The 22,040-nt window shown below is 40.6% G+C and overlaps 1 protein-coding gene across 1 annotated transcript in view; it reads left to right on the top strand.

Moving 5' to 3' along the window:
* Positions 1-21,260, top strand: part of LOC307004125 (meprin A subunit beta-like) — a 29,214-nt gene extending 7,954 nt beyond the window's left edge. Inside the window, exons 6-13 of the mRNA XM_079623076.1 lie at positions 10,703-10,921; positions 12,952-13,107; positions 16,343-16,567; positions 16,652-17,092; positions 17,227-17,394; positions 17,543-17,654; positions 19,354-19,417; positions 19,986-21,260. Of these exons, the coding sequence (XP_079479202.1) occupies positions 10,703-10,921; positions 12,952-13,107; positions 16,343-16,567; positions 16,652-17,092; positions 17,227-17,394; positions 17,543-17,652 (1,319 nt within the window). The 3' untranslated portion in view covers positions 17,653-17,654; positions 19,354-19,417; positions 19,986-21,260. The remainder of the gene's footprint in view (positions 1-10,702; positions 10,922-12,951; positions 13,108-16,342; positions 16,568-16,651; positions 17,093-17,226; positions 17,395-17,542; positions 17,655-19,353; positions 19,418-19,985) is intronic.
* The last annotated feature ends 780 nt before the right edge of the window (positions 21,261-22,040 follow it).

The raw sequence follows: 22,040 nt of genomic DNA, 5'->3' as shown, positions 1-22,040 counted from the left end.
GACGTGCATCGACCCGTAATGCTAGCTCGACCAGTCCATCCAGTGTCTTGGGCAGCTCCAAGGTATAAATTTCCCTCTGAACGCGGTCAGCCAACCCATGCAGGAACATGTCCCACTGCGCCTCCTCGTTCCATTTGCACTCGGCCGCCAATGTCCGGAACTCTATGGAATAGTCAGAGACTGACTGTTGGTCCTGGCGAAGGTCGGCGAGTTGGCGGGCCGCCTCGCGTCCAGCGACGGCGCGGTCGAACACTCGTGTCATCTCTAGCTCGAGTGCCTGGAACGAGGAGCAGCACTGATGTTTGTTCTGCCACACCGCTGTTCCCCACTGAGCCGCGCGACCAGAAAGCAGTGTCATCACCAAAGCTACCTTCGACTCCTCAGAAGCAAATGTCACCGGTTGAAGCGAGAAAAAAATTGAGCACTTGGTTAGAAACGTTCTGCAAAGATTGGGTTCGCCCGAATACCTCTCTGGTGCTGGGATGCGCGGTTCTGGTGCGATGGGACGCGGCTCTGGTTGATGGAAAATCCCTTGGGGAACAGGCGGGGGCGGTGCTGGCGCAGTGGGAGCTATCAGGCGTTGGAATTGCGAGGTGAGCTCGGACACCTGCGTTACCAAAGCCTGTATCGCCCGTCCCGAAGCTCCGATCTGCTCGTCCTGGCGATCCATCCGGGCGTGGTTTCCGGCGAACATCTGCTCAATTCCGGGAGCACTCGCTGAATCCATGAGAAGGTGGTCAGATGGTTCTGTCATGGTGCGCTGGAAAATAGTCAAGGATTCAGATGCGAGTGAATAAGTATTTATTACAGTCAAAAAGAGAAGACAAGAGGCTCAATCTGACAGGCAGCATGAACAGGAATCACTCAGTGTAGAAATAAACAGATGATTCTCAGACAGAACTCAGAGTTGGAGTGGCAGATAATCCTCAGGCAAACTCGGGCAGACTCGGTAACGCAGGGACTCAGTGGGCGGAATGCAGATCCACGTGGAGAACATCCTCGGTGAAGCGTCGTAGAACCGGACTGGAACAGGAGAACAATAGCTCAGACCCAGAAGAACCTCCACAACCATCTGACAGAGACAAGACGAGTGAGCAAACAATATATAGGACATCCTCATTCAGAACAGCTGGCGCTGATCGGCTCATCAGTGGATAACGAGCCAGCTGATGAGCCGCGCCCATTCACTCAACATGCACACACATAGCGAGAGAGAGTCAATGAATCCATGAACCGTGACAGTAGCCCCTTAAATAAAAAATGAACAGTCCTAACCAGAACATTCATTCATTTTTTTTTAGGCTATTGCTTTTCTATTGGCCATTATTGGGGGTGTGTCAGTCTGCTGCCGGATCACATTCAGCAGTCACAGTCACTCTGCACACAGACTATATAGATTTTGTATCTGTTGGCAACTCGTGTTAAAAGGCTCACTGCTCATAACTTTGTTCTTTTCTCATTTAATGCTAGTGTGTACTTATAAGCTTTTCCTGAAAGTCTTGTAGTTGAACAGTTAAGTTTTGTTTGCAATTTTTTTTTGTCGTTTTAGCAGGCTATTAATTTGTTGGGTAACATACCCTAGCTGCTTAGCTAGCTGCTAGTCACTTAAGTTGCTAGTCTCTAGTTACTGAAGTTGGCACTGAAGTCAATGAAGTAGGCTTTTGGATAAAATAATTAGACCAGTTTTTATTATACATAAAAAATGCATAAGTGGCTCATTAAAAACAGGTACCTTGTCCTTCACCCTCCATGCAAGCTGCCTCTGTCAAGCTCAGTGCACCTGCTAACAACAGTGAACATGCTGCCTCTGACAAGCCCAGTACCTCTGCTTTCAACACTGAGCAGAGCCTTGTTGCATACTCAACAGTAAATCCTCCAAACGCATGTCCTCCACAAAATCCACATGCACCATCCTCCAGCTCTGCATCGGTGTCGGAGCCGGCAACATTCTGACTTCCCCAAAACAGACAATCCTCTTCCAGCTCTAGTGTGTCTGTTCCCCCTGACTTAGATTTGTATAGCCCATCCCAGCCCAAGCTAAGTAGCTATCCTAAGCGCCCATTTGGACAGGCTCTCAGGTGTTTCAATGCGGGCTGGTATCAGTCTCGACCATGGCTCGAATATTCTATCTTACGTGATGCCAGCTTTTGCTTTCCCTGCCGTAAATTTAGTGTCTCCAATTCGGAAAGAGATGACGCATTCACAAAAGTAGGCTACACCAATTGGAAAAAAGCGCTGATAAAAAACAGTGCTTTTCAGAAACATGCCTCCAGGCACTGCGCACGTCAGAGCCATGTCTGCGTGGCAGGAATACCAGTGCCGGACAGAGACCGATAATACCATTGTTCACCAGCTTGGTCAAACTCACATTGAAAAAAATAGATATTATGTAAAAAGTATTGGGGAAGTTATTCAGTTTCTGGTGGTTAATGAACTTGCTCTACGTGGGCACCATCACGGGGGTGGGGATGAGGAAGGCCTTTTAATTCGTCTATTTGATTACACCCTCCAAAAATACCCTAAACTCGCAGAGATTGCAAAAAGCATTCCTGAAAACGCGAAATACACGTCCAATTTGATTCAGAACGAGATAATTCAAACTCTTGCCAAAATGCTACTAAAAGACATCCAGACCAAATATGAGGAGGCCGACTCTCCTGGCCTTTGTATTAAAAGTGATGGTACCAGGGATCGGTGTAACATTGAGAATTTGTCAGTCATCATTAGATTTGTCCGCAACTCGATCCCAGAGGAACACCTAATCGGCCTCATTGAATTGAAGCAGCTTGATGCTGAGTATGTGTGTGACCAAATTCTGTCTAATCTGTCTGACCTGGGTTACAATGGTGACAATTTAGTGTCTCAGTGTTATGATGGTGCTTCTGTCATGTCAGGAGTGAGGGGCGGTGTGCAGGCTTTGCTGCAAAACAAAGTGGGTAAAGATATGCCATATGGGCACTGCTACAACCACCAACTCCATTTGGCAGTGGTACATGCAATGCATGCAGAACCTGTGGCAAAGAAGTTCTTTGACTGGTCCAGTTCACTGAACACATTTTGTCACAGACATTATGTTGCAAATAGATACAGTACACCCACACTGAGAAGACTACTGGACCAGTCATTATGATGTCACCAAGTCTATTGTTCACAATGAGGATGTCATCAGGAGGCTTCTGTCTGAGATAGCAGAGGATGACAGTGCACCATTTGACATTAACACAGAGGCATGTGGTCTTTTGACTCAGCTTAACAGATAGAACTTCTTTGACACTGGCAAATTTCTTCTGCGTGTGCTTGGTGCGCTGAAGCCAGCCAATTCAATTCTGAAGTCACAAACAGTGGATTTGTGCACTGCAGGGGAAGTGGTGACAGCCTCCCCGGTCACACTGAAGGAGATGCGATGCAACTCATTCTGGGAGGAGCATTTCTCTCAGTGTGGAAGTAGGCCTACCAACCCACCTAAAATGAGACGGATAGTTAATTCACAACTTGTCAGTGGTGTTATCTTGTCTACACTAGGGGTGGGAATCTTTTACCATCTCACGATTCAATTCGATTCCGATTCTTGAGGCCACGATTCGATTCAAAATCGATTTTCGATTCAAAAAGATTTTCGATTCAAAACGATTCGATTCGATTATCATGTAGAACACAACCAGTGAAGACAAAAAAACATCTATATTTCTCAGTCAGACACAGTAACTTAAAGAATAACAAGTTATGAAAATAAAGTGCTTCTTTCAAAATGAATAATAGTCCTACCCCTAAGCTACCTGGCGATGAAGCAGCGATAGACCGAGTTTTTTTTGTTTTGCCCTCTCGGAGTTGGCAGGGAGTTTCGTGAAGCACTGCAGTGTGCATTGGTCTGCAGCTGGCGGCCGACTGTACGTTCACACCGCCGCCGACTTGATCTGCAAAAAAGCTATGGCCGCCCTGTCAAGGACGCTTGTCAAAAAGTACGGGGAAACCTTGTTGACGCTTTGGCCGCTCTGACGTAGCAGCATTCACAATGAAATGTAAACAGAAAAAACAAGCAATGCATTCGGCAGTTTAGGATATCGCACAAGATTTGTCAACACAGAAAACATTTCATCACTGGAGAGTTTTTTTCCCGACACCATCGTATTAATTGATTTTGATTAATATGCGCGGCCGGAGAGAGAGAGAGCAGACAGCGCTCGGGTGAGTGCGCGCGCGCGGCCGGCTCTCTCTCTCTGCTCGTTCTTATGCCCTGTCAAGCGCGCCCTGTTAAACTGACAGGACTTAAAACACATGCAAATGGTAGGAACGAAAGATCTCCCTCTCATCCATTTGCTTCCTTTTTGTTTTAGTGATTTGCCGCTCACGTCCCGTATAGGCTAGTTACAAAAATGGAGGCGAACAGCCGGCTGATTTTATTTATTTATTAAATCGATTCTTGGACATTTCAGATCAATTCTGAATCGTTGCAAATGAGAATCTAGATTCTTCTGTGAATCGATTTTTTTGGCACACCCCTAGTCTACACTAGGGCATGGTGGTGACTCTGATGACCAAACTGCTCCTAATCAGACTTTTAAAAGGGCTATGTTCAACATCCTTGATAGGGCTATTGTGGAGATGGAGACTAGATTCTCTCAAAGAAATGTTGATTTAATGAGGGCAACATCATTTCTCCTACCAAAATCAGCGTCTTTCCTTGAACCTTCTCTCCTGAAGCCACTTCAAGTGCTTGCAGGCACAGAGCAAAATAGTATGACCTTGCAAAATGAAATTTCTGTGGCAAAAGCAATGTTGCTCAATAAACTGTCCACTGATGCTAACCTCTCTGAAGTATGCAAGTGCATTCAGCAGTACAAAGAGGCCTTCCCCATTTTGCATAAGCTGTATGTCACAGCACTCATCATTGGTGTGTCCTCAGCTGCATGTGAAAGTTATTTTTCTACCTTGAGCCGCATTCTCACCCCTCTCCGAAGATCAATGCTGCATTCAAGGAAGAGAGATTTGGTCATTTTGGCACACGAAAAAAATATCACAAAAGATCTGGACATGAATCAATTTGTTTCTGAATTTGCCAAGACTAGCCGCAGACTGGTCCTGTAGATAGGATACACTGGATGTATCGGGGACCTGATGAAATCCATGAATAAGTACTACAATAGTTCACAAAAAGGGTAAAATAATAATAATATTTGCCTATGGCAAGCACCACTAAAAAAAAAAAAACTATTTAAAAAAAATGTATGTTGCCTCTGCTAATCATATAATTTAAATTCTTATAGTTTCACAAAAATAGCTTTTATTTCAACTCTCTAGGTCTCCTGACCCCCTGTAGCCTAATATGTTTCCTTTTTTCTAGGCCTGCATGTTTACATTTATTCTTTTAGCAATTAGCAGACACTTTTATCCAAAGCCACTTACAACCAGAGAATAACATTCAAATACTGTTCTCATACTGTTCAAATTAGCATATAAAAAAAATGTCCCTGGGGCTGCATTCACAAAGAATCTTATAAGAGGCTACAAGTAGCTCCTAACTGGCAAATTTAAGAGAAACTCCTAAAAATAATGGCTGTGTCACTCATAACTTTAGATTCCTAATGTGTTTTACTAAGAGTAATTCACGAAGCATTCTAGCCTTAAAAGTAGCAGCTACGTCTGGAACAGCTTAGAAGAAGAAACAAATTAATTTACCTCTTGTCTATACAAACATGACCAGATTCTAGGGATGGGACGGTATGAAAATTTCATATCACGATTATAGTGACCAAAATTATCGTGATTATCAATATTATCACGGTTTTGTTAAAACGAGATGAAAGTGTTCAAAAATAACTGATGCTCACACACTGAAAATATTTCAACAAGTTTTATATTTGAAAATCAACAAATAACAAATAAAACAAGCAGCTCTATGCACTTATTTTTAAAGCAAGATTCTATTCTGTGGCATTTCCTTCATTATAATGACAGTCGTCAATTAGCAACGCATTATAATTTATATCTTGCCGCTGTTGCCTTGCCTTCTGGCTTGCTTAGTTGGGGACATTTAATATTCAACAATATTATAGATCTGCCTTAAAGGTGGACGATGATGAAATAGTTTTTTGTATTATTTTCATGTTATCACTGTGAAGCTGCTTTGATACAATCTGTATTGTAAAAAGCGCTATATAAATAAAGGTGACTTGACTTGACTTATAACACAGCGCACATCCATGCATCACAACGGGCGCGCGCTCTCGTTTCATTCAAATGCAACTTGCCGTCTTGCGTCTCCGTTTTTGATTGTATTGAAAATTAAATCAGAGTTGATTTATTGTTTACAGAGTTTGATAATATTGTTGTGATCATCTTGTCTGGACGATTGTTTTGTACGCTGTACTAAATGGATTTATAAACAGGTAAGATTTAAAACATTAATCTCAATTCAATATGTCCCCGTAATTATGTGGTAAAAAAAAAAAAAAAAGTTTACAATAATTCTATACATTATTATCCCTTAAATGTCACTCTTAATAATAGTCTTGTTTGAACTTGTTCGTTCGTCTTTGGTTCAAAGCCACTTGCTGCAAACTTTTCTTCGCGGAAGCTTCACGTTTATTTCAAGCGAGTGAGAAACAATATTTCAACTCAAAACAACATTTTGTGCCCAATTATTTCCCAGACGTAGTTTTGGTATTGAAGTCAAAGTTAACTTGCCTTGCGTTCGCTATACAACAGTGTGTGATGGTCACACAAGACGACTCGGCAGATTTGAAGTGTTTATATTGCAGCGACTTTTTGTTCTGCAGACAGGGGGCCATCCTCGATTAAGTTTCCCTCAGGACTTTTGTAAAAGCCAAAATATGACCACACCTCAGATTTGGTCCTCTTAAAGGGGTCATGACATGTTTTTTTTTTATTTTATTATTATGTTCCCTTAGGTGAAATTATAGTATTACTATAGTTTTTTTTACAAAAAACTTTTAAAATGTAGTGATTTATGACCTTTTCCCACCCTGTTTCTCATCCTCTGATTCAAACAGTCTGATTTGGGGGTGTTTCCCCTTTAAGAGTTCAGTGTTAACGCCCACTGTTATGATTGGCTAACGTCAGTGCCTATGCATAAATTATTAACGCCCCCAGCCAGAGGATTTGCGGATTCAGCGTATTTAAAAAGTAGTTTAAAGTTTTAAACACATTACTTACAGTTTGCGTCGTCGTTGTTGAGCCCAGAATAGTCGGCACGGACTTATCTTTGAGCAACAGTTTTCTGGCAAAGCAAGCATCATATTGGGATTTGTTCTCAAAACAGTCATCCTTCAAATGTATAGAACAAACGCTTAAACTAACACTGCCGTGACTGAGACGTCCGCAAAGAATAAAGTGCATCCATTTTTCCCTGACGACTGGATCTTTCGCAGCGTATTCAAAGATGTTGTTTGTCCACAGCCAGGAACAGCACATCTGTGGCATCGTAATTTCCCTGTACACAGACCCACTCGCTGTCCGTCGACAGCCTCACAAGTAATCCATCTTACCATGGATCCAGAACGAGCTGTATTTAGAGCTTGATTAAATAAATGATTTGTTTATAATGGGGAGGAAGTCTTAAGCTATGAAACTTGCAGGACGTTTTAATGGTACAAAGACCTCTTATATACCAAAAGATCAAGGCAAATTTGGTTTCTCATGTCATGACCCCTTTAAAAGGCTGAAAAATCTCACGAGCACGGTCACTGCCATCCGCTATTCCTTCTCGAATAAAAACACAACATTGCGCGCTGCGCCTGCGTCAGACTGTTGCTGGCTGGACAGGATTTACAGTGAGCTATTAAAATCGCGATAATCAAACATGGTTTTAATGATAATTAAATTTTAAACGATAATACTAACCGTCAGTACATTTCATCGTGGTTTATCGTGAAACCGGTAATCGTCCCATCCCTACCAGATTCATTTAAAAAACTCTCTCGTCCTTTTTGGTAGCCTACTCGTGTAGCACGTCTTCTTACAAGCAAACACCTGTCACTCATCATCAGGCAATCACCGTGATCTGATATATATATATATATATGAATCTGTCAAATAATAATAATAATATTAATAATAATAATAACATTATCATATTATTAATGTTGACCTGGTTTAACTAACTTTTATGTGATAGCCCTATAGTCTAATAGGGGGCCTGTGCCTATCTCTGGGTTCCTGGCTTAGAAAAAGATTTGCACTAAAACAGATTGTGTGTAGTATAGCTTAATTTTGCGCCGATTTTTTTAATTGTTTATGTTGCCCCCCCAAACATGACATCCTGGTAACCCCTCTGCCGTTTGGAAGCAGCAGAAGACCACCTTATGCAACACGCACACACACACACACTAAACCTGTGTTGTTCACTCAGCTGCGCATAATGGCACAGAATTAATAAAAAACAATATATTGACCTGCGTTCTGTTTTCTATCATGCGCCGTGCACGTTTGCGATGACGTAATATGCACGCAAACGCACCAGGGTCCGATAGAATCAAGTTGAGTGTGAAACCAGACCAGACGCCAGAACAAATCGCGCTTGAGCTCGAACCGTAGCAAACGAGCCCAGTGTAAAAGTTAGATTTACTTTATTGATTAGAGCAGCACTAGCCTTGTACAGTATAATAATTTTAACATTTTCAATGTAATCCAAAGAATTTAAGTTATTCTGATACAAAAAAAAACAAAAAACCTTTATTTAGGCACACACAGACATCAGGATTCAGTGTATGAATCTCAGCAATGGTGATAAACAGCATATTCAGATAAACAGATCAACTCTGAACATCAGAAAACAAGAGACTAAAATCACATAAAAACAGCAGAAATAAAATAAAATTCTAAGAATAAAGGACATTAACGTGAAAATTAACCTCATTATTTATTCATGCAGCAATGCATGACGAGAGCCATGAATGAGTTTTAATTGGTGGTACCCAGAATGAACTGCAACATGCTTTATAATTGTCACCACTGACCATTCTTGAGGTCTATTTGTCTAAATGAAGAAGAAAAAAGAAAAGATAAGAAAGAAAAAACCATTAAGAAATCCATTGGATTAGCGAATCCATATCGGGTTTAGCAAAAAGAGGAGGCGTGTTCCTGCGCAAACGTTCCCTGGTGCTATTTTGGAGTTTAAAAAAAGAATTCCACCACTGACCAGGAAAAACTGAGTCTAAAGACAGTGGCGCGTTGCGCGATAGTCATATGCTATTTTAAGGGCGCGTGCTTGGCATGTAGCGTGAGAACAACGCGCATACACTTTGATTCTCTAATCTAAACGGACGCAGCAGTTTTCATTTTTGCAAACCATACATTATTACAAGGAAAAATATTAACACACGAGGGAAATCATTGTTGTGTCCATGAAGATGTTAAAGAATAGGCATAAATCTAGATTACACATTTACCCAAATTATTATCCGCCTGTTTAACCGAAGCTAATTTGTGTGGTTTCTCCATCATCCTCATACAATGTCACTTCTCTGTGTTTTACGGCCCTGACGAGAACGTCGGTCTCCTCGGCTGTGAACCGCTCCTGGCGTGCGCCGGCAAACCCGCCGTTATAATAGCAATCCGCCATGGAACAAGCGCGCCGGCTCTTAAAGGGAATGTGAGAGGACGCTCTGATTGGTTTATTTCACGCTACGCCCAAACCACACCTATGAGTAATGAAGCGACTTCAGACCAACACATTTTAGATTTGCATCGGGCGCAAGAGTCGTTTATCCCGCCGGTATAATAGCAACAGCCCCCAGGATCCGCCCACAAAATTACTTGCGTTTCGCGTTTGATACTTGCGTTTCAGATCGTTACAATAGGGCCCCAGGTGTCTTCAATAATGCTCAATCATCACTCAATTAATCACTTAATTATCTCATTAACTTCAACACTGTTTCAGTGTTACTTATGAGTGAGTGTGGATTATATAAACTCTGAGCAGTGTTAAAGGATTAGTTCACCTCAAAATTTAAATTTCCTGATAATGTACTCACCCCAATGCCATCCAAAATGTTCATGTCTTTCTTTCTTCAGTGGAAAATAAATGTATTTTTTTTGGGGGGAAAAACGTTTCTAAAAAAAAAATATATATATATATATATATATATATATATATATATATATATACTTTTTAACCACAAATGCCCGTCTTGTACCATCTCCGAGATGTGCTACGTATCATTTCATCACGTAGGAAAGGTCCCTACCTTTTTTAAATGGAGTATACAGACAAATAACTTACCAGATAACGTGACCCGTGAATTTTCCAACGTGATGACATAATGCCTGGCGCGTCGCAGACCAGCACAAAACGAACAATTGTGGTTAAAAAGTATATACATTTTTATGTTTTTTTAGAAAATGACAGATCGTTTCGCTAGATAAGACCCTATTCCTCAGCTGGGATCGTGCAGAGGTCTTTGAAGCACTTCAAACCCCTTTGAAACTGCATTGATTTGGACTTCAACATGTTGATTGCGATTGAAGTCAATTGTGTGGAGAAAAATCCTGAAATGTTCTCCTCAAAAAACTTAATTTCTTTTCCACTGAAGAAAGAAAGACATGAAAATCTTGGATGGCATTGGGGTGAGTAAATTATCAGGAAATTTTCATTTTGAGGTGAACTAATCCTTTAATTTACCACTGGGGATTTTGCTGTGCATGCTTAATCACCTTAATAACGGCTTTATTTTTTTATTTTCAGGGTATGAGAGTTATTTCAATAAATCCAGTGAGAACGTGTCCGGCACCCAAGGCACCCCATATGATTATAATTCTTTGATGCATTTTGATCAAAATGCCTTCAGCAACGGTAATGGATCCACAATCATTACCAAGCGTCCTGAGTTTCAAGATGTGGTCGGACAACTAATGGAAATGAGTGAATATGATGTGATTGAGCTCAACAAACTCTATAAATGCAGTAAGTATGTGATAGTTTTCATTTGTGGTCTTTAATGTTTTGTTTCTTTTTATTTTGTGGATTCTATGTAAGACTGAAATGAAGTTGCAGTTGCTGGATATCTCATCTAGACCAATATTTGATGCCAGAGAGACCAAGGACAATTGTGACGAATTGAAATTGTGTAACGGTGGCGGGCCCAAAGATCATTTACAGTCGTAACCTAGAGGGTCCCTTTCAAAGGGGATCTCACACTGCGTTGATGACGCTATGGGGAACGATGTACGCTTAGGGCGGTGCATGCCAATTACGGCTCGTGACAAAACGTCAGAACTGGCAGTTTCAACCTGAAATGCCAAGAAACACTCACCCTTCAGGTCACATACAGGCTGTCAGGGACATTATTCCCTACGGTCACTACTCTAGCTATAAGCCTCAAAGAGGCCTCCAAACAACGAAAAGCCTACGAAGGCCACTCAAGGGCTTGAAACCAACAGCTTCCATGGAAGGGGTTCTTTTAAGGGAATATGGCCTAGGGGTCCGAAAGAAGTCCCGTCTAGTCACTTTCTGAGGGGACATAGAGTCAACCGCACATACCACCAGAGAGGCTGACCTGATCAAATCTACTGAACTAATCTTGCCAACAACCTGTCTGTTTTCCTAAACGGAGTCTCTCACAAAAACCAATAGTGAAACCGGATCATAGAGACGGGCATCCTGGAGAGTAGAACTCAGTATAGTGCTTTATAACCCTTGCAAACCAGGGGAGTAATTCTACTCAATCCTGGATCTAGTGCTTTGAAACATTGTGGAGGCTTTAAGACTTTAGCTTTAGCTAAAAAATTAGCTTTGGACCATCACTGAGGTCAATCAGTGGGTTACTTCTCACTCCAACCTTTCCTACATCACGTGCTTTGCCCTTTAACTGTGTTCCCCATCACCTCTGAAGAACGGGACCTCATTAACATCTTGCTTAACAACTACGCTGACTTTTGACAAATCACTCATATTAATAGTTGAATCACTTTGCTTGTTCTGGCCAAAAAACCCAGACTGGTACCAGGTATATAATGTTCTGGCCAATTCTGCTGCCAATCTGTTTCACTATGTTTTTTATCAGATTCACTGGTACAGCATTTAAATCAGAGAATTGCACAGAATCATCAGAAACAGCACAAGACTGAGACACAGTAGATATCGGCACATTAGTATGTCTTGTGTGAAGGGGGGTTGAGGAAAGAGGAATCATTTTAATATTTAATATTTCAGTACATTTAACACTTCAGAGGTTCACTAGAATCAGATATATTTAAGTTCACATCTCATATTTGCAAATGGCGTACCTCTCATCCACTCAGGCGATTGAGCGCTGCAAACTGCAAAGAGACTATCCCCCCGGTAACTACTTCACTCGCCTGTAACATGTCTGGTCCCACGAAGAGTGAAGCAATGATTATCAATGAAACATATGTGCGTCCATCACAGAGGGACTTAAAGTGATACAGTGGACAGTAGTGATACAATTGTATACAGTATAGCGTATGCGGCCCTTATTAAATCGCCACGTAAACTTGTGTGACCTACCACTGTGAAAACTCATGCAGACTGGGAAGAAGCAAAGTGCGCACACCCCCCTAGTCAGCATGGCGGATGGAAAGACTGAGGGAATGGTCATGACAAGTGGAATCACAAAATAATGTTCTTAATGCACACCTGCTACATCAGCACAAAAGATATGCGTTGCTCTGCAGCCGGTATCCAGAGGTACAGCACGCAACACTCAATCGATCGGCAACTCACGCTTGCTTTAGCGATCCACCCTGGCCAGAACACAGCGGGGTCACAGCGGGGTCGCAAGTAACCTGCTCCTTTTTCCTCCCCCTTCCTCTCCTACAACTCCACCCTATATACAGTACACATTTACTCACTTCCGGATAATTGATTTCCCTCCCGCATCCGGCCATGCAGCATTAAAAACTTTTACACAATTGTGCCGAAATGAAATTGTAATGAATTGATTTAGTCTCAGTGTTTGTTTGTTTGCATTGCAGATTCCTCCATCTCTTTCCTTGACCACTGTAGTTTTGATGATGGATCTCTGTGTCAGATGAGTGTCTGTTCTGCTGATGATTATGGCTGGCAGAGAGTGAAGTCAGTGAGTGGCATAAATGTGACTGACCACACCTACTTGGGCAAAGAGAAGAACGGTGAGATCTATTAAAATAAATGCACTTCACTTCCATCCACAGTTGCAGTCACTGTACCACCCAGTTCCCCACACTACACAAACTAGTCTCTCCCCTGTGAAGGATCCCTTTATATAAGCGTCCCTTTACATAACTATACAGATAAAGCGTTGTCGGGATAATTTCGGTTTCGCGTATCTACCCTGAAGTGATAAAATTCTGTATCCATTTTTTTTACGGCCAGACAAGAATGAATATATAGAATTCTATAGAATGAATTCTTAATGCGCACGTGAGCACCATCAGCGTTTCTTACAGGTTCGCGTTTAAAGTCTGTGTAGAGAGAACGGTGTCGTCTTAGCGGCCCCTAATTTAACCCTCTGGGGTCTGAGGTGTTTTCTGGGTCCTGGAAGTGGTCTGTAATGACATTGTGTAATGTGCTCTGACATTTGCGCTTATTTCTGTTATCGTATTTTCCGGACTATAAGTCACACTTTTTTTCATAGTTTTGCTGGTCCTGCGACTTATAGTCAGGTGCGACTTATATATCAAAATTAATTCATACTGACTGAGATGAACCAAGTGAAAACATTACCGTCTACAGCCGTCTACGTCTAAAGGTGTAACGTAACTTTGTGTAACTTAACTTAACTTTATGTTAGCCTACATGTCGCCATACACATTTTCAGCATAAATGCTCCTGATAAATTATTTGTTATTAAAGCATTAACATTCACAATCCACTGTTAATTTAACATAAAAACACGCAGGCTGCATGCATGGTTTGCCATGACTGAATGCGCACAAATGCACGCTCCCTTAATAATTCCTAAAAAGCTGACATCAGTTCATCGCAATCTCATACATCTCTTTTATTTTCAATGAAGCTGACTGCATAATGAATCTTTCATAATATATTTTATAATCAGAGGATTTGCCAGCATGCAGAATTCAGCACTGAACAAAAAGTCAGTTTTGAGCGGTGAGGAGATTCTATCTTAAATGCTTCTGATTGGCCATTGCGTTCAAGAAATCAACACATATGTCTGTGATTGGCTACATCGCTCAACGCTGCAAACATGTTACAAATAGAAACTCTGGCCTGTAAATCGTTTCTATTTTGTTTTAGTTAAGTTACACAAAGTTACGTTACACCTTAACTAACACATTTTCTGCGGGAGACTCTACACAATAGCATAAAGAACATATTCCTGGGAGGCTAAATAGGCTAAATGAACATAAGCCAGTGAGTCCAACAAGTTACTGGTAAGCAAGTTCACCAAGCTCCCGATCTCATTCCTCAACACTGAATACATTGAGTTCTTCCTCGGTGTCGCTTCTGAACACCTCCGCTAACTAGAGCGCCCTCTCTCGGCTGTAGACGGTAATGTTTCCTCTTGGTTCATCTCAGTCAGTATGAATTAATTTTGATATATAAGTAGTGCTGTGTTGAAAAAATCGATTCACCAATTCTGAATCGATTTTCATATTAATTTCTAAAGATCGATCCGTAACTCAGAGGATCGATTTAATAACAGGCCTACATTTTCCCCATAAACACACCGAGACATGGCGACCGGCGGCGCTGCTAATGCGGTTTCTCTGAATCCACTTGTTGACAAGAGAGGAGGAAAGAGCCGTTCATAACGCGTTTTTTGCGCGTGCAAATTCGGTTTCCAGGCGCGCCTCTGTTCATGGTTGCATAGCAACGACAGACGCAAAGGGAAAGCAGGCGCTTGTGGAGAGGAGAAAGCGGTGCAAACTGCGCTCTCCATGCTGACGAGGAAGTATCATCAAATAATTAATTGATTTCTAGCCCTTGCATTAGCTTTACTACTAGATATATTCATTGAGATGAGAAATAAAAAGCCGCCCTGTACAGCTATGATCAGCTGTTCGGCCGAGCTTTCCATGTTGTTACGGAAAGGCCGCTGGTTTTTGTCACATGACCTATTGAGATGCATTGAAGTGCATCTCACTGAATTTGCACGCGCATAAAACGCGATATGTGAACGGCCCCTAAAGTGGTATCGTGTGCGGTTGTATCTAGTTTAAAAGGCCTTCTAAATATGAACGCAGTTTTGGATTAAATAAAAGGACAGTCAAGTCAAATAAAACATGTTTTATCTCCTGTTTAGTTGGTAACACTACATTAAGATACCATTCATTAAACTAATGCGGCATTAGTAATGCCTTATCTAACATCTAACACATTGAGTGAACAATACATTTTTACAACATTAATGTATGTTTGTGAATGTTATTTAATACAAACACTTGATTGTTCATGAACAGTTAAAACTTTTGATTTTAAAAATATAAGATTGGATCAGATCGAATCGAATCGAATAATGATAATCGATTCAAGATCTTGAGAATCGGAATCGAATCGATTCTTGAAATTTGAATCGATACCCAGCACTATATATAAGTCACACCTGACTATAAGTCGCATGACCAGCAAAACTATGAAAAAAAGTGCGACTTATAGTCCGGAAAATACGGTACATGCAAACAAAGTTTTCCAAAATCTCCACTCTGGCCGGAGTTTTTAGAAAGAATCGTTTTTAGAGGAGAATTCTCCGTTTGCGTGTAAACGAAGGGCACAAACGAAGGGAAATGTCTCAGTTTTTCAAAATAACCATGTATGTGTAAACGGGGCCTTAAACAGAATATTTGTTTTCAATATGAATTACATCATTTAAAAACAAAGACTCCAAGCTTTGTAAAGACATAAGTCTCATGTGTGTGTAGCAAGTATTCACTGAGTTAAATGTCATTTTCTGTCGCGTTTCAGAATGAACTTCACATTGAGAGAGACGGCAGAACGAGCATCATGTTTATTTTCTTTATTTTACGAAAAACACAACATTTTGTTTTTATTATGAGTGTACACAAATAAAACAAGACATTTAACAGTTTTGAATGATGTGTAACATGATTATGTAAGATCAAAATCAACAGAGTATTTTGAGTCTGTTTTGCACTGATAAGAAAAAAAGCGAGCAGATCACGCCGGCGTGATTGCCGACCCCAGAGGGTTAATAACTAATGATCGTTGCGACAGAAGTGAATCAATCAAAACTAACTTTAGCTGGAAAATATCTTTATTCAAGAACCGCTATAAACCAAAACAATCTCTGTTACCTTAAATTATCCGTTTATCACTGTAAAGCCGCTTTGAAACAATCTACATTGTTAAAAGCGCTATATAAATGAAGATGACTTGAATTGACACCTGTGTTCATGCCTGCAGGGACGTCTTTCTTCATGCACTTCAGCACTGAGGGCAGAAACCAGGGGGACGCTGCCAGATTGGAGAGCAAGACACTGACCCCTACAAGAGACTGCAAAGTCCAGTGCCTGCAGTTCTACTACTATCACAGCGGGATTGAGTCTGACCAGCTCAACATCTGGATCCGAGAGTACCAGGATGAAGCAGACAGCAGAGGAACTCTCAGACTTATGGATCAGATCACCGGTCCGTCTCTTCCAGCAGAACTTTACAGACTACAAGTCATATAGGCCTGTGTTTCAGTGTTACTGACCGCTTCATTTCTTGCAGAGACCCCTGGTAATTACTGGAAGCTGCATCACATGCCACTGAACGCAAATACATCTTTCCAAGTTGTGTTTGAAGGCCGTAAAGGAGCTGGAAACTCCAGTGGAGGATTCTCACTGGATGATATCAATGTTTCAGAGGCCGAGTGTCCCCTCACATGGCAGATAAGGGACTTTGAGCAGATTCTGGACAGTGGGTTTGGCAAAATAGAGAGTCCACTGTATTACTCCAGTGATGGTTATCGCTTTGGGGCTGTGTTAGGTTTTTTAGGGAATCAAATTTCAGTATTTGTTTCTTTGGTATCTGGTGCATATGATGAGCAGTTGCAGTGGCCTTGTCCATGGAGACAAATAACCGTCCAGATCCTTGACCAGAATCCACACCTACAGAAGCGCATGTCCTTTGAGCAAAGCATCACCACTGACCCTGATTTGACTCGTTATGGTTAGATCTTTTATACAATATGATTATTTTTCTATTTATCATGTGTTAATATGCAATATTTTACTTTGATGACAATCAAAGTTATTATCTGTAGCTTTTAGGGTTATTTTAAAAGCCATGTTTTGTTCTAACAGGCCGATATTACTGGGACAATCCTCGAAACAGTGGATATCAAACCAACATCGGTGATGAGTCTGTATTTCTGGGTGGAGACGCCTCCTTTGTAATCCTAACAAGAGATGATCTCGCTAGAAGAGAGTTTATCAAGGGTGGTGACATCATAATTCTCTTCACCATGCAAGGTAAGATTTGTGAAGTAACCTCAGGGAACAAGTTCAACTGCTGTATTAAGAGCAAACTGGATATTTGAATGATGATTGGCCAGGAATGATATTTCCATTGTGTCTCACTTTCTGAGAGCATCTTTATAAATGTTGTGTACCAATCCAGATATCTCGGGGCTTCTTCAGAAAGACTCTCTGCCCTGCCCTAAAGCAACAGTGAAGAACTTCAACGTTTCTACTGACGCAAGTGCACAGCGGCAGGGACCGTGTGCCTAAAGGTGAATATTATTTGATCCTCTCTTGTTCAATTATCCATAAAATTAAAAAGTACTTAATTAAAATGAACACTATATTTAAGAAATAATGTAGAAGCGATCAGGTGAGAATGTGTGAATATAGTCACATCTGTAAGCTTAAAGGCCCCCGGAAATTTTTAGCTCTTTGTATGAATATGTTAAGGTTATGAATAAGCTGATGTGTTCCAAAACAATGACAAAATTCGCATTTAGAAGATATAAGCATTCAAAACGTACAATCTCTCACTTCCGCTATAATGAATCAAGGATTTTTATCATTGTGGACTTCAGCTTCTCACCACATCTTCTGTCCAATCAAATGCTCTCTAGAATCTAAAGTGTCCCGCCCCCTATGCTATAAACACCACCTTACCAAAGCGACCGTGGCTGTACGTTCGGTAGTACACGCATGCTCAGTATAAGCTGCTCGTGCTCATCAGTTCTCTCAGCAGCACAACATGTCTCAGCTCTGGAGAACTGTCAGAGTTACTGGAGTAACATATACTCCAGGATATTGGTTTATTTCGAGTCGGAGTGACTGTCAGGCACGCCCGAAAGTGAGTAACTTTAGAAAACTGTGGATCAGCGCTGACTGAAGACTCAAACTGTTTTGAACGATTCAGTTCAATTTGGTGAACTAGTACGACCGTTTCAGTAAAAAGAACCGGTTTCAAAAGAACGATTCGTTCACGAACCGGACATCACTACCGTTGACACGTCACGGAGCAATATGGGTTGGAGATGTGTATTCAGTTGCTCAAACGCTCAAGTTTTATGCCATTTTCCAACTGTACGTTGGTTAAGAATGAAATGGCTAGAATTTATTCACACGTCTGCTATTGAATCCAACATATCATCAGCGCTCGTATTCGCTTCCATGGTGCTGTCAAGTACCATTTGCAAACTAAACGCTATTTAAACCGGTGGAGGAGCCATTCAATATGTCCCGCCTTAGCTTCCTGTTTCAGTGGAAATTGCCAACGCATCATAAAAAGCTGCGTGTTCCAAAGCACTTCAGTGGGCCTTTAAGCTACCGTTCTGAACTAATAATCCAAAGAAAAAGTAGATGAAGCATGACATGCACAATTCAGTTATTTATCTTACTCCAATATAATTAATCTGACTCCTATAAAGTTATGGTTACCCCTTAAGCTCCTACATACTGTTTGAAGGTAAATAGGTGGTGATCTAGAGGGGAAGAAGTACATTAACATATTCACCTCAATGTATGTTTAAGCAATAGTTTTTAGACTGTACATTAAGATACTTTAATATCTCTATTAAGTTCTGTTCAGATCATAAACTGTCAAATGAGGCCAAACAAATGGTACAGACGTAAGTTAGAGGTGCATTCCTGTGATCCCAACAGTCCTTAATCAGCATATTTAGCATATTTATGATTCCCTTGCACCAGAGACGTGATGATGAAGATCATTGTTCTATGTTTAATTCACATATGCACCTTTAAAGGCATTACAACTGTACTGGTGCGTTAAAGAGTTTCTCCAATATTTGCTCAGCCCTGTACAACTAAATGACCATGTTTTACCATTCTAAACATTAATGTCTAACCTGTCTTTTAAAAATTATAATATAAAAAACACTGGTCAGAAGGCATTCAGAGAGAAACTGATGCATCTGGTGTTAAAACTCTAACAGTATTATTGTTTGTTTCTTGGAGCTCTTCCCACACCTCAGCCCATCTCAACAACTAGCACTACAACTACACCAGGGCCCACTGAGGGGTAAGACTACAACATAGTTTAAACATTCATTAAGGTACATCCCAACACAACAGAGCCTTGCTTTACGATAAGAACAGCAATCTGCTACGGCAGTGACATGATGAACAGGAGTTTCACGTCATAACCGTAAATAGGGCTGGGTATTCATACACATTTCACTATTCAGTTCGGTTCCAACTCAAACGCTTTGAGTACCTTTGATTTGATTATGATGCATTTGGATGTTTTCAGTTACAATCTCTATTTGCTTTATTTCTGAATTTGTTTTTACAACAACTAAGGACATCCAAAAATGTTTCCAAAGCGTCTCTGATAGATTCAGTGAGTTGAATTAGAGAAGGATTTGTGTCCTTTGAGTGATTCAAACAGTCTGTCTGAATTATTCACTAACAGAACTGCCTCAAACGAGTGATTTGTTTGCACTGTATGTTTTTGACTCACTAAAAACAATCTAATTTCTGTGAAGTGATTCATTGCATGCACATTACAAATATATACGCCACTAAATCTGTATTTTTCTATTGCATTAATAATGTTTATCTTCCCATGTGTTCCTCTCCTCTTGTAGTAAATGTGTGGACAAGTGTCAAGACTGCTTCCTCTCTGATCATCTTGCTGCTTTGCTTTCTTTTGCTGGAGATTTAATCATGACGAATCATCTTACGTGTGTAATTAAAAGGGATGCTTACTTATAATCTACAGTAAATGTTAATCTTATCACTGATCTATGTCTAAACTACATCTGTCTTCAGCCTTAAGTGTGTATTGTTAATTAAAGGAGTAAAATTGTACGTATAAAATTGTACGTATAATCTACAATCACTGACTACGTTTACATGCAGCCAATAACCCGTTCAAAACCGGGATATTAGCAATAACCCGGTCACGCACGGCCATGTAAACACCGGCAAAAACACGGATATTATACCTGGGGTATCCCTTTTCTAACCCGAATATTTGGTCTTGTAAACGCGTTTCGGCATATCCCCATCAAAATGTGTGTTCTGCGCATGTTCTATTCGCAAGGAATCTTGGTCTTTTGAGTAGAGACGGCGCATAAAAAACCCCCGCGTGCAGTATAGTGGAAGTAAACAAGTCGAGGTTAACATGGCGAGACGCAGCACAGCACCGCACTTTTGGAGCGAGGAGGAGACCAATTTCTTTATATGTGTGGCACAGCTCCAGCTACATTTCCCATCTCTTGCTTAATTTCTCTCCTTCTATTAATAAAGACCACGAGGCACAGTAGTGTCAAGTGCTGCTGGTGGATCAGTACCAGCGCCAAAGCGCAAACAAAGACTATCGCTATCTGCCCCGAACTATTCATTATCCGCCTGCTGCTGCTGTTGTTGTTGTTGTCTTTGGATACAGGAAAAAGAATCGAAAATGACGCATTGCGTCTTAATGTTGTCCGTACGTCCAGACGCTAACCGTGCGTCGCCGTTTACATTGGGGTATTGGCGACTGATTACACATTCCATGTATACAGGAGTAACTCTCTCTGCTCACGCATGTAAACGGGTTATCCCGAATGTTTCAGAAACCCGAATAGTGACCTTAACCCGACCATAACCCGAATTTTAACAGCATGTAAACGTAGTCAATGTTAATCTTAGCTTTGATCATAATATTTACCAATATATTGTCCTTTTGAGCTTAATGTAATCATAATGTATGATTCACACATTCTCTGTAAAGGTTAAGGTAAATATTTACAATATTTGAGTCTTTTCTATTTAATAAATCACTGCATGAATACTGTATTGGTGGTATAAATGTGACTAAAATGTTCAAGTGTGTGTGAATGTAAGAGAATATGCATATTAATTTTACAAAGATGAAAGCATCAGCAAGCTCTGAAACTATGAAAGTAAAATAATGACAAATGTCTTCGAAACAAGTAAGCATGTTGAATTGCACTAATTGAAAAAAAAAATCCATTGCATTAAACACCTTCACGCAATAACTCCCAGAAACAAAAGGTGAGAGTGTTACTTTTCCACATGAACGGTGTGAAACAAACTGAAAATAGAAATACATACACTCATAAGTTACATATTATATGGCTGTTCACCATGTTACGTGCGAGCATAACGAATGCTTATGGTGATTAATTTATTCAATTCAGCTAACCATTAACTAAAAAATGTGATATTAACTTTATTAAAAAAATAGATGATGAGATAAAAAAATATGCATAGTATTGACAAGCTATCAATTATAATATATAATATATTATATAATACTGCTATCAGTTTGTAGGGATGTCTTATCAATCACAAGTTTAGTATGGCGTACCACAAGGCTCAGTACTAGGACCGCTGCTGTTCACTCTGTACATGCTACCATTAGGAGATATCATTAGGAAACATGGAGTTAGCTTTCACTGTTATGCCGACGATACTCAGCTGTATATTTCTTCAAAACCTAACGAAACCTACCAATTCACAAAATTAACGGAATGCATAGCTGATATAAAAAATTGGATGACTTGTAATTTCCTACTACTAAATTCAGAAAAAACAGAGATTCTAATTATTGGACAAAAAACTTCCACACGTAATAACCTAGAGTACTGTCTAACACTTGATGGCTGCTCTGTTAAGTCTTCGTCGTCGGTTAG

This window comes from Phoxinus phoxinus (genome assembly GCF_949152265.1).
Source record: "Phoxinus phoxinus genome assembly, chromosome: 9".
In the NCBI taxonomy this organism is placed as follows: domain Eukaryota; kingdom Metazoa; phylum Chordata; class Actinopteri; order Cypriniformes; family Leuciscidae; genus Phoxinus; species Phoxinus phoxinus.
The sequence above is the reverse complement of the archived record's forward strand: the minus strand, read 5'-3'. Positions and strand labels throughout refer to the sequence as shown.